A 15,088-nucleotide genomic window follows, 5' to 3' on the forward strand; every position below is an offset into this window, starting at 1 on the left:
CGCGGAGGGGGATAGTCATCCCCATCTCCATGGCTTCGCTCCTAGACCCCCTCTTGCCAACTCTTTTTTTTCCTTATAGGAATTCATGTTGTGGCATTAAAATCTACCTCATTCCTTGTACTCCGTGTTATTGTCATTGCTCCCATGCATGTTATCCCCTAATGAATTGGTGTGGCAATTCTCCCTCCGTGTTATTTGTACGTTATTGCTCTCATGCATCTTACACAAATGTATTTCTTTAATTTTCATAGTAGTTCTACTTTGTCATGTTCCCATCGCTTATTCTGACCAGGGCTACGAAATGAAATTCGCGAAATTTTTTACTAAAGTTCATAATCTGCTGTTTATTTCTACCTTTAAAAAGTTCTTTTTCTGGCCAGGTGCATTTGGAAAGTCCAAAACTTTGCACTCTAGACTAGGTGCAGCTGGAGCTCCATGCACTCATACACATGCACACCCCTCGATTGCCTCCCCACTTTTCCATAGTTGTTTCAAGGACAGCCTGAACTCAAAGATTTCAAGGCAGGTTTGCACCAACCATGCCACAAAAACATGCAACTACATTTCAAGGCTATTATTATGATATGTCAGAGCATCTCCAAGAGACTTTGTATATTCTCCCTAAATGCTAGCAATAGCAATTTTGATGAAAAACTACCCTCCAACAGTTTCTCTAAATGGTCATCCAAATATAGTCAGTGTCTATTCCGGATTTTTCGTTAGCCAAATATAGAAGACGAGAATGACTTTCTAGAGTGCGCATGAGATTTAGTAAAACTGTTGGAAAGTAAAAAAAATATAGAAAACAATTTTTATACAAATGACTCTCCAAATGGTTGATTTAGAGAGTGAGATTTAGAAAAGCTCTTGGAGATGCTCTTAAAGGTTCATTTTTTCTAAAGAAAATAGAAAAGGACAAGGTTCTTGGTTTCCAGATAAAGTTTGACAGCTCAACACAAATACAATAATGCAAGCATGGAATCTCTCTCCTGTGTACTCCCTTGATCTCAAAATAACTGTCGTTTATGTTTCCCGATAAATAACTTTAATTATATATATATATTAAAAAATATTAATATTTATAGTACATAATTAGTAACATTAGAAAAATCTTTAAATCTAATTTTTAATAAATTTATTTAAAAATATAAGTATTGCATGTATTTTCTACAAATTGAGTTAATCTTGTGGCACGTACACTAATGACAACAATTAAATAGAAACAGAGGGAGTAAGTCCCTAAATAACTACCCTATTGGAAGATCTATCATATTGTAGATGTCTAAGAGATATACAATTTGTATTTTATAATATTTTTATTTAAAGCCATCTTGATACATGATACCTAAACAATTAATTTAATGTCACATCTACAAATACACATGTGAACATTATATTAATTTTTTCAGGTATCTAAATTGCCTCGAATGAAAAAGTCATAGACTATAAAGTTTCTATTTTTTTACGTACAATGTTCATGTAAATGTTATCTTTGTTTGATTTCATATGTAAAAGTTATGATTATTTCAAGATAAACTAATAGAAAAAGAAATCTGCCATTTCAAATGGGGGTAATCAATATTTCGCCAGCTCAACCAGATACTAGCATGTGCTTCCCGCCCCATCAATCAGTGGTGACAACACAATTAGATATTTAGGCTGAACCACGTACTTAACCCCAGGAGCAAAATAGTCTAAGTCTCTTGTTCGGTGCATCCAACGGCACGTGCTCTTTACGAATTGCTTCGCCTCAACGCAAGCGTCGTGATGACAACATGTGACTCCTCCCGTTCCCGCCAAAACTCTAACCGGGTTTTGAGGCTCAAACATAAAAAACCGTGAGGTTTTGTAGCCAAACCCCTAAACTGTTCATGTCTGATTTTGAGGCCAAAACCACTAAGGCATCTTTCAATGGTTTTAAGGGCTAAACCACCAAACTTTCCTCTGATAGTTTTTAGGATGAAACCACCAAACACACTAGAGAAGTGTATCCAGTACACCTCCACTCCCTCTCCCCACGTGTCACTGTCGTCCTTGACCATCCGATCACCAAGTCCTCCAGTGTCCTCACTTGACTTGGTCAATCTCCATCTTTACTTGGTCAATATGGTCTACTCCTTTACATGTCCTCTTGCTTGTTGATGTCCCTAAGTGTCACCCACCACAGTAAGTCTTTCGGCCAACTTGGTCCCTCGGTCGAAGCCTCATATCAGTCCTTCTCTGCTCCTAATCCATCGGCACGATACGTGTCTACTTGACCTTCACCATATTCGCCGACCATCTCTGAGCTCTACATCTGCACATCAACATAGAGAAAAGACATGTTGCACACATACTCGCGCAAATGGTTAGTCTCTAAACTCAAATAAAGTTGATCATCTCCGACAATCACTCATCACAAACTCGGCACACAATGCCATGTATCAACCTTATGTTCGTAATAATCACTAGCCAACAACGTTTACTATTTAAGTGTGCGTCTGTTATGCAGACTAAATGGATGTTGTGCAGGCAAAAAAAACCCACAACAATAACGATAAAAAAAGAACAAAATAGAGGAGAAGATAGCATGGACATTAATCATAATCATATAAATGTTAAAGGGTTGACACAAAGAAGAGAGTGTTTAATTATCTTCATTTATTAACACTAAGCTAAACGAGAAGAAAAGTGACTGGAATTTTGTTAAATTTCAGTTACTCGACGAATCGGCAGTTGCTGCAGATCCGGCTGCTGGCGAGAATTCCCACCGCCGTGCCCGCGGGAGGACAAAACCTTGTAAATGGCGACGTAGGCCAGCACGGTGGCGGCCATGGCGAGCACGTACCAGGACGTGGCCCAGTCCCTGCTGCTGCCGGTGGCGTAAGCCAGTAGGAGGCCAAGCAGGTCAAGCACGACCACCGTGTACATGGCCCCGACAGGCATAGGCAAGCCGGCCACCGGCAGCGCCCCCTGCATCAGCAGCGGCACCACCACGATGACGACGACGGATGCCACGAAGGACGCCGAGTTGCTGTAGAAGAACATGCGGTACCGGCGTGTGTCGGTGTCGCGGAGGACTGGGTCGCCTGCGGCGCCGTGCCGGCTACCGTCGGCCGGCCAAACGCCGCCCGGCGGGGTCAAGCCGGCCTGGTACGTCACGCTCGCCGCCAGGATCCCCAGCAGCATCAGGTACTTGCACATCCTGTACCGCTCACGGTACTCGACGTTGCCGGAGTGCTTGGATTTGGAGTCCCCGTTCCCGGTCTCTGCCTTGCTGTGTTTGTCCGATGGGCAGCAAAACCACCACCGCGAAATCCACCTCGGGACGTTGCGACGGTGGAGGATGGCGTGCAGGCCTGTGAAGACGAGCACCACGCCGACCAAGGCGACGACGAAGATGGACGACGCCCGCACCGTCAGCATGGTGCTGGCAGTGTAGGCGCACATGAGGCCGATGAAGCTGGCGCCCATGCAGAAATAGAGCGCCGTCCAGTATCTTTTGCCTGTATTGGACAGGTTGCGGCTCAGCAGGAAGACGGTGACGGCAACGGACACCATGAAGCTTGTGGAGTTGCTGTAGAAGAAGGCCTTGTACCGCCTCGGGTAGTTGTCGGCCATGACCGGATCGCCCACTTTGTGCGCTTCGTCGCCGGAGCCGTGCTCCAGCCAGAACTTGCCGGGCGGAGTCAGCCCGGCTTGGTAGGTGATGGTGACGACCAAGATTGCAAGGAGCAACAGCAGCTTCCGCTTCTTCTCCAGCTCGACCTCCTCCTTGTTCACCGTCGTCGTCGCCGTAGAAGAATCAGAAGAAGACTTTTCGATCACAACATGGATCACCACGTACACAAAGACGACAGCGGCCAAGGCGAAGACATAGATGGAGGTGCGCACATCCCGGCAGCTCCCGGCGCCGTACGCTCCCACGAGCGCCAACAGGTCCAGAAGGACGGCGGCTTCCAGCGCGTGTGATCGGACACCATGGCTGACCAGTGACGTGCTCTGCACCATGATGAAGACGACGATGGACGCCACGAAGGCAGCCGAGTTGCAGTAGAAGAAGGCCTTGTACCGCCGCGTGTGCGTCTCGAGGAGGATCAGGCCGCCGCTGACGTGCCCGTCGCCGTTCTCCTTCCAGACACCGCCGGGTGGGTTGAGACCAGCTTGGTACGTGACGGTCACCGTCAGAGTGGCAAGGAGCAGGATCAGAGACCGAGCCTTGTCCAGTGGATTCGTATCGGCGACACCGTTTCCCGACGATCCTTCCGGTGGTGGTCCTTCCCCGTGATCAGGAGCTTGTGATGCCAGTGTGCACTGGTTCTCGAGGTAGGCGATGATGGATATGCACACGAGAACAGCACCGACCAAACAGAGGACGTAGATGGCGACGGCGGTGTCCGTCTCCCTGCAGCTCCCGGCCGCGTAGGCCCCCAGCAGGCCGATGAGCGCCACGGCGACGCACACGTACGGTGCGCTGAGGTGCCCGCTGACCTTGGAAAGCTGCCTGCTCAGGAGCAGCGTCATGGTGACGAGAGACGCGGCGAAGGCAGTGGTGTTGCAGACCAAGAACGCCAAGAAGCACCGCGCGTGGCGCTCCAGCAGGATGGGGTCTCCGGCGCGGTGGCCATGGCCATGCTCCCAGAAGCCACCCGGCGGGCTCAGCCCCGCCGTGTACGTGGCCGTCGTCGCGAAGATGGAGACAAGCATCAGGATCTTGCGCCCCTCGCGGTGGAGGTGCCTGCCTCCGCTGCTTTTCAGCTGGGTCCCGGCCGCCGCCTTCTCCTTCGCGTAATGTTGCAGCCATATGGCCACCAGGACGAGCAGGATGACGGCGGCGCTGAGTGCGGAGGCGACGACGGTGATGGCAGAGCCCCTGCAGGCGCCGGTGACGTAGGCCAGCATGAGGCAGACCAGGTCGAGCACCATGGCGACACGCACGGCCAGCAGCATGCGCATGGCGTCCTTCCTCAGGAACAGCAGGAGGACGATGATCACGAGCGACGCCGCGAACGCCGTGGCGTTCACGTGGTAGAACACCCTGTACCGGATGGGTCGGGTGTCGGGCAGGATCGGGTCGCCGGCGCGGTGGCCGTCCTCGGTCTCCAGCCACACGCCGCCCGGCGGGTCCATACCGGCCACGTAGGTCACCGTCGCCACCAGGATGGCGAGTAGCAGGAGGTACTTGCGCATCTGCCATGTCCGGTCCTTCCTTCGGAGCTCCGCCGCATGCCCAGCATTGCCATTTCTGATGGACGAAGGCATGGCGGCACGCAGTGGCAGTGCCTCTGTGGTTAATGAAAAAGAATGAATCAGGAGGCGCAAGCGTTCTTGCCCAATGTCAAGCAAACGGCTAGCTTTTCTGATGATAAATAGCACCGGTCACGTGATCACATCTCTGCAAAGCTTTTTTAGCAGGGTCGCTTCGCTTCGTTCTTCAAGTTGTGTTGGATTCGTTGGCCTGAAAATAGGGTGAGGAAGCGTCTGCACAGAATAAATTCCTTGTTGCCGGAGCGACGCCTTTCCTATATTATTCCTAAAATGTTGGGGAGTATTTGGTACTTCGTATACATGTGCAACAAGTTGGTTATTAAAGTTAGAATGTGCTTAAACCCTAGCAGGCGACTTGGAACTTTTTGCACTGTCGATGCATTTTAATTTGACATGCGTCTTTGTGCAACTGAAGAATGTTTTCTTTCTTTTGTGTGCCATTGGCCACTTGTTCCTGTTTTTTTTTTTTTTTTTGAAACACGGAGAGCTTTATAGTCCATTAGCTCCAGGCAAATTGCCGGAGACCAAATCAATTACAAAGCATGGTGCCTGGCACCGGAACACATCCCCTTCATCAAGAGGGATTGCTGCACCATGGTTGCCCAAACAATCGGCCACCCTATTACAGGTTCTAGGGCAGGTTGAAATTGAACATGACACAAAGTTGTTTGACATCATTATCCGAATTTGTCTAAATAGAGTCCTTCTAGGCTGTTATCTAAGCACCCCGATATTAGCGCCTTGCCCAGATTTGAAGCATCTGTTTCCAGTTGCACCCTAGTCATTCCAATATGTGCTGCTCTACTTAGACCTTGGTAGGCAGCCATAGCTTTAGCATGCAGTGCACTTGCCGTTCTTTGGATGAAACCACTTGTTCCTGGTTGGAATGGCTTTCCTAATGCTAACCATACAAGGGACGGTGTAACGGTGTAGGTGCGCTTTTAACAATCATGTGATATTGTGATGGCCATGGCACATTAGGGACGCACAATTAAAAATTGATGATTCAGAAGGGAAAATCTACTGTATTTTTCAGTAACATAGAGGGACTAGTATTATAGTTTTGATTACATAGATGGAATTTGCTCAACTTTTTCCCAATGAATTGGTGTGGCGATCCTCCCTCTGTGTTATTGTTATGGCTCCAATCCATGTTACACAAATGTACTGTCTTTAAGTTTCACAGTAGCTTTCTTTTGAATCCGATTTCAAGTTCGATTAGGACATAAATGTAATAAGTCGATGAGAACAGGAAAAGAAAACCCAAGGAGAACCAATTCTGCTTCATGTTCCCATCGCCTATCCTGACCAAGGTTTGCAAAGGAAATTCACGGAATTTCTGACTAATAAATGTCATAATATGCTGTTTCTAACTTCTCAAAATGCTTTTATTTGCCAGGTGCATGTGTGAAGTCCAAATGTTTGCACTCTAGAGCTTAGAATAGGCGCAGTTGGAGCTCCATACACCGATATTGCCTCCCTAGTTTTCCATAGTTGTGACAAGGACAGTCTGAACTCAAAGATTTCAAGGCACCGACCTTATATACAACGGGGCAATGGAGGTTTGCACCAACCATGCCACAAAAGTTACAACTGCATTTCAAGGCTAGTATTCTGATAGCCAGCTGTTAAAGGCTGTTCATTTCTTCTAAATAAAATAGAAAAGGGCGAAAGGTTCTTGGTTTCCAGATAAAGTTTGGCAGCGCAACACAAATACAATACTAATGCAAGCATGCAATCCTTGTGTTGCGTAAATCCCAAAATAGCTGCCACCGGTTACCATATCCTGTGCAAAAAGATGCCCATCGATCCGGCTGTTCTAGCAAACAGTTCACACTAGTTATCTTCCTAGATGCGATCCAGCCAGCTGCCGAGGCTTTCCTGAGAACCAAACTGAAAGTCCTGCCGCAATACGAAAGAAAAATAACATGATCAGATTTTTCAGAGCAATTAGCAAACATACTGGAACTGAGAACCAGAAGGATAAGCTTACAGCAAGCTGAAAATCTGGAGGTGTTCCAAGATCCACATTATGGAGATCAGGCAACCCATGTCCATTCAGGTTCCAATCAAGCATCTCATTCCTGCATTGGGACAGAATCGGATAGTCCAAGGGAAGCAATGCTTTGTCGTTTAAGGAATTTGGGTCTTCATGACAAAGAAGAGGTTCATCTGAGTTCAACTGAGCCCGAGACGCCTCTCCAACAACCTGCTGTTCTTCAGCTATAGCACACCACACAGGGTTCGTAGCATCATCCTCCAGGCTAATAATAGGCATGGTAGGCTCGCCTTTGCTGTCCAGTAGTAGCTGTATCAAAACTACAAACTTAGAGCAGTGGAAATGGTCATGAAAACAAGATTATTGCAATGCACCAACGGGAATTGCAAGCCTGTAAGATTTCATCTAGCATGCCATGGGCAGTGCTAGGGGTATACTTAGGTATTCCTTGGAATACTCGTGTTTTCTGAAATATAATGAATGTGTATTGTGTGTACTAAGATTTCTAGTTCAACCAGTGCTCTTAGTACTTACTATTTTGAAGAAAATTGTTCATGGAATACCCTGTGTGAATCCTGGCTCCGCCAATGTAGCATGCCAAAAAGATTAATGCACATATTTCTAGGATGCTCTCATCTCTATCAATGGAATAGGCACACTCTCGTGCCCCTTCATTCCAGAAATATATATTTCCAGGATACTGATACTCTGATAGAGATTATGTACTTAGCCAAAAAAGATTATACAAACTCTAAGTCTATCTATAAACTATTTCTAATGTTGTTTGGAGTTGATTTTGAAACATGGAGGGTTAATATGTTATATGTCTGTCAGATTGCCAGTCCTAGGTCCCCACTGGTTTTAGTGGGAGGTAATAGAGGTTCTGGACAAAGCTAAGTGCATATCAGTTTCAGTTTCTCTTCATATGCCTACTTGTGTAATTTTGACAAGCTGTTTATGCTGTGATCCAAAAAGAAGTTAATGAGTTACCTGATCCTGCAGGATGGGAATATTCTGCTCAGTTTCACATGGACTATTTTTAGGGTGCCGTGGCTGCGGTGCGTTTGTCTTTGGAGTTTTGGGACCAATCACTGAAGCAGGTGCATCAGGTTCTTCATAAGCAGTTTCTGTTTCACAAATTTCCATACTCTTATTTGGCAACTGGCAGAAGACTTTAGATACTACAAGCTCCCCGTCCTTTTCGTCTTCCTCTTCTCCAAGGTGATACTGATGCATTACCCAATTAGCCCTATCAGGCTTTCCACCTCTTTGCGAAGCTTTGTACAGCACCATTATCTTCCTCCAACCTTTTATAACACCATTGTCACATATGGCTTTGGATCTCCCTGTCTTGTGCCATCTCACATGCTCATCAGGAACAGTGTGGTTGTTGCAGTTGATGATCCTTCGACGTTTGCGCAGGCCACAACCATACGCATTTGAAACTCTATGGAAGAAATGGGCATTGCTACCATCTGTTTTGATACCTACGAGGTCAATAAAAACCAAATTCAGAATGTGAACACACCAACAGATTCATAAGGAATAACTGCACCATCTGAAGACATAATTATATACCAGGAAGATTTTCAGGATGTGAATAGCAGATTCCCTCATCATTGTCTATAGTTGGAATGAATTCATCAATGAGCACATGTGGCCTTGAACCTCCCAGGCCAACCTTTTGTTCTAAATGTTGAAGCAACTCCAATTCAGAAGGATCAAACTTGACTCCAGCAGGCAGCCCAGGCCACTGCATGGCAACCTGCAGAATTGAAATGCAGGAAAAATTAGCTCAGATATGTAACATCTACAACTGAATATGATCTGAAAGCCAAATACCCCTTCTCCAATAACCAAAACAGAACAAATGTACTTACATCACTGTTATCAATAACATAACTGCAGTTTGGGCATTCCCTCCGTGCTTCTGCAATCAGTTCTCTTATCTGGCGGTTAGCACTAGGAGCTGCATATCTTATTTTCTTAGCAATTCCCCTACCAGTTATCAGCCATGACCTGTACCAAAAGGAGCATATTGGTGCTGGTCCCAAAAGAAGTACTTGCACAAGATAATTTGAAGACAAACATGCTCAAATAGTTGAAATATATGTATTTCTAGCTATTATTATAGTCTCTGTGTAACAAAAAAAGGAGTGAATTGATGCCCCCGTTCATGAAAATAAAACCCTGGCAAGACCAATTGGTGGCTGGACTCCAGTGGCAAAGCATAGACTGAACAACACAACATCAACACTACTAAACCTTATCTTGTATATTGTAACCACGGGAAACAAGCCTAGCAAAAAAATGTTTCACACATCAGAGCAGAGCATATGCTCTGCTTCTCTGCTCCTTAATTTTCTTTTGTTATTACTTATCCCCAATCTGGGCATGAGTGCAAAACTGATGATGAAAAGTTTTGACTCGAAGCAGTGTGCTAGTGCTAATACAAGTAATTGCAATCCAGGGTCTTTTGAAGCTAATAATGCTACACATCGATCATCGGTACTACCCTGTTGCGATTCGAGTACAATGCAAACTTCTGTAATTCCGATTATCGAAAACCCCGGTTTCTCGCTCACAAGCCACAGCACGGGCCAAGGCAAATCCGACATAGGAACTAGCAAATCATCCAATCCGACAGGCAACGCGACCGAGAAGTCGCAATCCTAAAGGGCGGGCGCGCCTGGTGTAGAAGAACTGAAAGAAGGAACCCTCGCTCGCAGCAGTAAACCCGCCCCTGACGCCCAAACACGCCGCGCCATGGAGGAAATCACGAACTATGCAAAGCCCTAACGATGAAGATGTCGAGAGAGAGAGAGAGAGACAAAGAGACGCGGAGGACGATAGTACCTTGCCATGGTGGCGCGCGCGCCGCGCGGGCTCCAACCACGCCTTCGTAGGCGGACGAGGCGGCGGCGGAACGGCGCCTACTTGCTACCTCGCCCAGTCCCGGTTGCGTTGCGTGCGCGGCCGGATTAGCCCCCTCCACGACCCAACGACTGGTGGTCTTGGCGATGGATAGGAGTGGGTGGGTGGGCGGAGGAGGGCTCGGAAATCGGAAGGCGGGAAAGCTCGCGGCACGGCGGGAACTGGGAAGGCGGCGGCGGCGTGCTCACGCTCGCGCTCGCGCTCGCGGGCCGGGAGACGCGCGAGCCTGTCTGGTTGTTTCGTTCCCGAGCTCCTCGCTTTTTTTTTTTTTGGTCTGTCTCGGGAACCCAATCGCTGCTGCCCTCGCAGTAACGCGGCGGGAGACCGTTGCAGCTTCCTTGGCCCCGACCCTTTCTTTCCTTCCTTCGCAAGCCGCGCACGCGAACCGAGAGCGCTCGCTCGTTTCGTTCGTTCCTTGCTTCTTCGACGCGGGGCGGGGGGGACGGAGGCCCATGTCCATGCCCCGACACCGCTCCCGCAAGCCCATCAGCGTGTGTCCAAGAATGGACGGCCCGGCCCAGATGCGCGCGCGTGAGGCGAGGCCAGCCCAGCATTGGCCCGTTTCATTTCCCTCCTCGGCGACGTTTTTTTAAGGGCTGAAATGTGCAGTTCACTTTAGGTCCTCAACTTTCGTAAAAGTCTATTTTTCATCTCTGAACCTCAGAACCGGGTAAAATACATCCTTCAATTTTTGAAAACCATGCATATTACGTCCCTAACATGGTTATGAGCGGTTTTGAAGGCAGCTTTGTCTTTTTCATTTTTATTTATTTTGGCTGAATATTTGTAAAATTATAGTAAATCACATAAAATTCATAAAATAGTAAATCTGATTTTGTTGGACTCTAGATAAGTAGATCTACATAGTGAACATGTAATATAATATGCTTTAGTACACAATTTTTATTGTAGCTTTAGATCTGTGTTTTTATATAATTAATTAGAATAATTCATAGCTATAGTTTGTATGGTCCAATTGTGGTGGTTTTTTTTATGTTAGACTAATTATTATATGTTTAAACTATGGTAATAATTTCATACTCATTAGATCATGTATAACTTAGTTATAAATTTATTATAATTTAACAAGCATAAACCTAAATAAATCTATAACTCAGTAATACATGATTCAATGAGTATAAAATTTTTACTATAACTCAAACATAGAATAATTAGCTCACCATATAAATTTCATCACAATTAGACCTAAAGATTCATCAAAAACATAGATCTAAAGATGCATCAAAAAAATTGTACTAGAACATACTATATTATATATTCAATGTGTAGATCTACTGATGTGAAGTCCAACAAAATTGTGTTTTCTATTTTATGATTTTTATGTGATTTACTGTGATTTTTTAAAAAATTTAGCCAAAATAAATAAAAATAAAAAGGTAAAACCGCTTTCAAAACCAGGTGAATGATATAATGTGCATGGTTTTAAAAGTTGAGGGATGTATTTTGTCCGGTTTTAAAGTTTAGGGATGAAAATTAGACTTTCGCGAAAGTTAAGGAATCTAAAATAGACTTTTTCCAATGTGCAACGCCCTTTCTGCGTCCGCATCGTGGGCTCGTCGGTGGAGAGAGACGCATCCTTTCATAATTTTTTAGAAATATCTAAGTTTGGTTTTCGAAAGGATTTCCATCGAGAGGTTGGTTTGCATCTAATATTTTCTCTCATCACAATCACAAAGATTTGCGCCAGATGACTGGATGCTCATTCCGGTCCAGTCGGTTTTTTTACCTGCTTCTTTTTTTTGGGAGAAAACTGAGAACGCTGACCTCACTTGTGAATTGTGATGATTCTAAAAAAAAAAAGTGAATTGTGATTCATCACGTGCTATTACTGCTACTACGATTACGTTACAAGTGTGACAGACTCCATCCACAAATGACCCAAAAAGAAAAGGTGAGCCACAGCCAGCACCTGCCATGTTCGATGCCGCCATCCGGACGTGCCGGGAGAAGGGCCCCTCATCCCCCTCGCCACCCTGTGAGACGATCCTGCGGCGTTTGGTACGTGCTTAGACAAGACAAGCGCTGGTATTCTGAGAAAATAAAAAATTGTGGGTCCATGTCGATGCTATAAAGTTTATCGACTGTCTCTTACAACAAATTAGTAAACAGTATTTTTTTGTCATGGCTTAAGGCAAAGGAAGACGACATGTATCCCTTCGAGCAAACGGTAAACGTTTCTTGTTTTGTACCGAAACAAATGTTACTCAGTAGATGATCTAAAAATAAGCCTTGTTTAGTTCCCAAAAAAATTGGGCTTTGTTTGTTCTCAAAATTTTTCAAGATTCTCATCATATCGAATCTTTATACACATGCATGACGTATTAAATATAGACGAAAATAAAAACTAATTGTAGTTTGTCTATAATTTGAGAGACGAATCTTTTAAACCTAGTTACTCCATAATTGGATAATAATTGTCACAAACAAACGAAAGTGCTACACTAGCCAAAGCCAAAAAATTTCGCGAACTGAACAAGGCCTTGATGCCCCCGTCCTTAAAAATAAAACCCTGGCAAGACCAATTGGTGGCTGGACTCCAATAGCAAATCACAGACTGAACAACACAACAAAGGCCTTGTTTAGTTCACTCCGAAATACAAAAAGTTTTCAAGATTTCCCGTCACATCAAATCTTGTGGCGCTTGCATGAAGCATTAAAAATAAAGGAAAACAAAAACTAATTATATAGTTTGTCTATAAATCGCGAGACGAATCTTTTGATTCTAGTTAGTTCATGATTAGATAATATTTGTCAAATAAAAACAAAAGTACTACAGTAGCTAAATCCGAAATTTTTTCGGAAGACCAAACACTACGAGACCGTATCTTAAATGTTGTAGCCACAGGAAGCAAACCTAGCAAAAAAAAAATTTTGTCACACATCAGGGCAGAGCAGCTCTGTTTCTCTGCTCATTTTCTTCTGTTTCTTATTATCCCCAATCTCGGCATGACCGCAACCTCAAAACTGATGTGATGATAAAATTTGACTCGAAGCAGTGTGCTAGTGCTATTCAGAAGTACGTAGTAATTGGTTTTTTTTAAGACAATGGATCTTGTGCAAATTCATCTCCCGTGCAAACTGTGCAAACTCCTCTAATCTGGACCACAGGATCTTGATCCAAGGGGCACGGAGAGATTGAGTAATTTTGCACTTAACCACCCACTCTGAATCACACTTTTACAAATCTCTCCTTCCACCTCTCTCATGCGCCCCCTTGGATCAACATCCTGCAGTCTATATTAGAGTTTGTACAGTTTATACGGGAGATGAGTTTGCACTTTTTTTAATCCAATCAGCGGCGAGGCCCATGTCCATGCCCCCCACGTCGCTCCCGCGAGCCCGCTCGTTTGTCCAAGAATCGGCGGCTCGGCCCAGCTCGCGCGCGTGAGGCGAGGCCACTGCTTCTAGCCCGTTTCCTTTCCTTTCCCTCCTCGGCAACGTTTTGTAATGGGCCGAAATATGCAACGCCCATTTCTGCGTCCGCGTCGTGGGCTTCTCGATGGAGAGAGACTGAGTCTCAGAGAGGCGATAGCATGACTCACAATCACACACAGAAGAAAAACTAAGGTTTTTTGAAAGATGACCTGCATCTTTCTTGGCCTGTTTTTCTTAATAGAAAACCGGGAAAGCTGACCTCATTTTGTGAATTATGATATGATTCGCCACGTGCTATTACTGTTACTACGGTACAAGCGTGGCAGAGTCCATTCACAAGTGCCAAAAAAAAAAAAGATGAGCCACCACCTGCCATCTTTTCGGTATGGCTTTTTTGTCATGCACAGATCTGGTTCCACGGTTCCACGGTTCCACCAAGTTTTCACCTACATCCCTTGTCTTCACCTCGGTGCCTTTGCCCTGGTCGGTTCCTCCGCTCAAAAAAGGTGAACCTCTTGATCTGGGTAGATCGATCGAATCTGAACAGCGTAGCAAAACAAAACAGTGTTGAGTTAGGCCTTGTTTACTTCCTAAAAAATTTTGCAAAATTTTTCAGATTCTCCGTCACATCGAATCTTTAGACGTATGCATAGAGTATTAAATATAGGCGAAAATAAAAACTAATTGCACAGTTTGGTCGGAATTAACGAGACGAATCTTTCGAGCCTAGTTAGTCTATGATTGAACAATATTTATCAAATACAAACGAAAGTGCTACAGTGCTCATTTTGCAAAAAAATTTGGAACTAAACAAGGCCTTACACTTACAGTAGGTTTGAACTTTGAAGGGACGACCTTCAAAAGGATGGTTGTATACGTGCCTGGCTCTGCTTACCCACCTCAACAAAAGCATTGCAAACACCGGAAAATAAAAAAGGCTGACGTGACGAAACGGGAAAAAGGATGGACTAGGATCGCCGCGCCCGGTCGTGCCGTACCAACCGATGCTGCGTGTGTGTGTGTGCGCGCCGATGGTCGTGCGGTTGAACGACTCAAAGTGGTCGGTCAACACTCTCAAGCGATCCATATAAATGCACTGAAAATGAAGCTGAACGCACAACTAACAGTAGTAATACTAGTACAAGCATCACACAAGTGCCCCCTTGCAAAAAAAAAAAAAAGAAAAAGAAAATAACAGTAGTGGGTAGCTGCCTGCCCTCTCCCGCAAATTCCCCACGCGAATCATACAGCTGCGGTGGTGGCCAAATATATAATTGCACCAGGGCCTTGTTTACTTCCAAAATTTTTTGCAAAATATGAATAGTAACACTTTTATTTGTATTTGACAAATATTATCTAATTATGGACTAACTAGGCTCAAAAGATTCGTCTCATCAATTCCGATCAAACTGTACAATTAGTTTTTATTTTTATCTATATTTAATACTTTATGCATACGTCTAAAGATTCGATGTGACGGAGAATCTGAAAAATTTTGCAAAATTTTTCTGA

At 45.0% G+C, this 15,088-nt stretch overlaps 2 protein-coding genes across 3 annotated transcripts; both read right to left on the reverse strand.

Moving 5' to 3' along the window:
- Positions 1,684 to 5,302, reverse strand: LOC8070602. Its single transcript, XM_002454066.2, has one exon. It carries the CDS (start codon positions 5,239 to 5,241, stop codon positions 2,686 to 2,688), a length of 2,556 nt encoding a protein of 851 aa, XP_002454111.1. The 5' UTR covers positions 5,242 to 5,302; the 3' UTR covers positions 1,684 to 2,685.
- On the reverse strand, positions 6,699 to 10,458 carry LOC8056470 (SUPPRESSOR OF GAMMA RESPONSE 1). Of its 2 annotated transcripts, none has more exons than XM_002454067.2 (6): positions 10,103 to 10,458; positions 9,127 to 9,265; positions 8,825 to 9,011; positions 8,237 to 8,733; positions 7,241 to 7,555; positions 6,699 to 7,149 (listed from the first exon to the last, which is right to left on the reverse strand). In XM_002454067.2, the coding sequence occupies exons 1-6, from the start codon at positions 10,108 to 10,110 to the stop codon at positions 7,096 to 7,098; spliced, it is 1,200 nt and encodes a 399-aa protein (XP_002454112.1). In that variant the 5' UTR covers positions 10,111 to 10,458; the 3' UTR covers positions 6,699 to 7,095. The 2 variants fall into 2 exon arrangements, with proteins under 2 accessions (XP_002454112.1, XP_021314337.1); XM_021458662.1 differs by having other exon boundaries at positions 6,699 to 7,140; positions 10,103 to 10,445.

The sequence above is a fragment of the Sorghum bicolor genome, chromosome 4 (genome assembly GCF_000003195.3).
Source record: "Sorghum bicolor cultivar BTx623 chromosome 4, Sorghum_bicolor_NCBIv3, whole genome shotgun sequence".
NCBI classification, from domain to species: Eukaryota; Viridiplantae; Streptophyta; class Magnoliopsida; order Poales; family Poaceae; genus Sorghum; species Sorghum bicolor.

Excerpts from the sequence above, each read along its gene's own strand:
- LOC8070602 (XM_002454066.2), bottom strand. The coding sequence starts at position 5,241 with ATGCCTTCGTCCATCAGAAATGGCAATGCTGGGCATGCGGCGGAGCTC.
- LOC8056470 (XM_002454067.2), bottom strand. Across the intron at positions 8,734-8,824 it reads ACATCCTGAAAATCTTCCTG|GTATCAAAACAGATGGTAGC; the intron begins GTATATAATTAT and ends TTGACCTCGTAG. Across the intron at positions 7,150-7,240 it reads CTCCAGATTTTCAGCTTGCT|GACTTTCAGTTTGGTTCTCA; the intron begins GTAAGCTTATCC and ends GTATTGCGGCAG.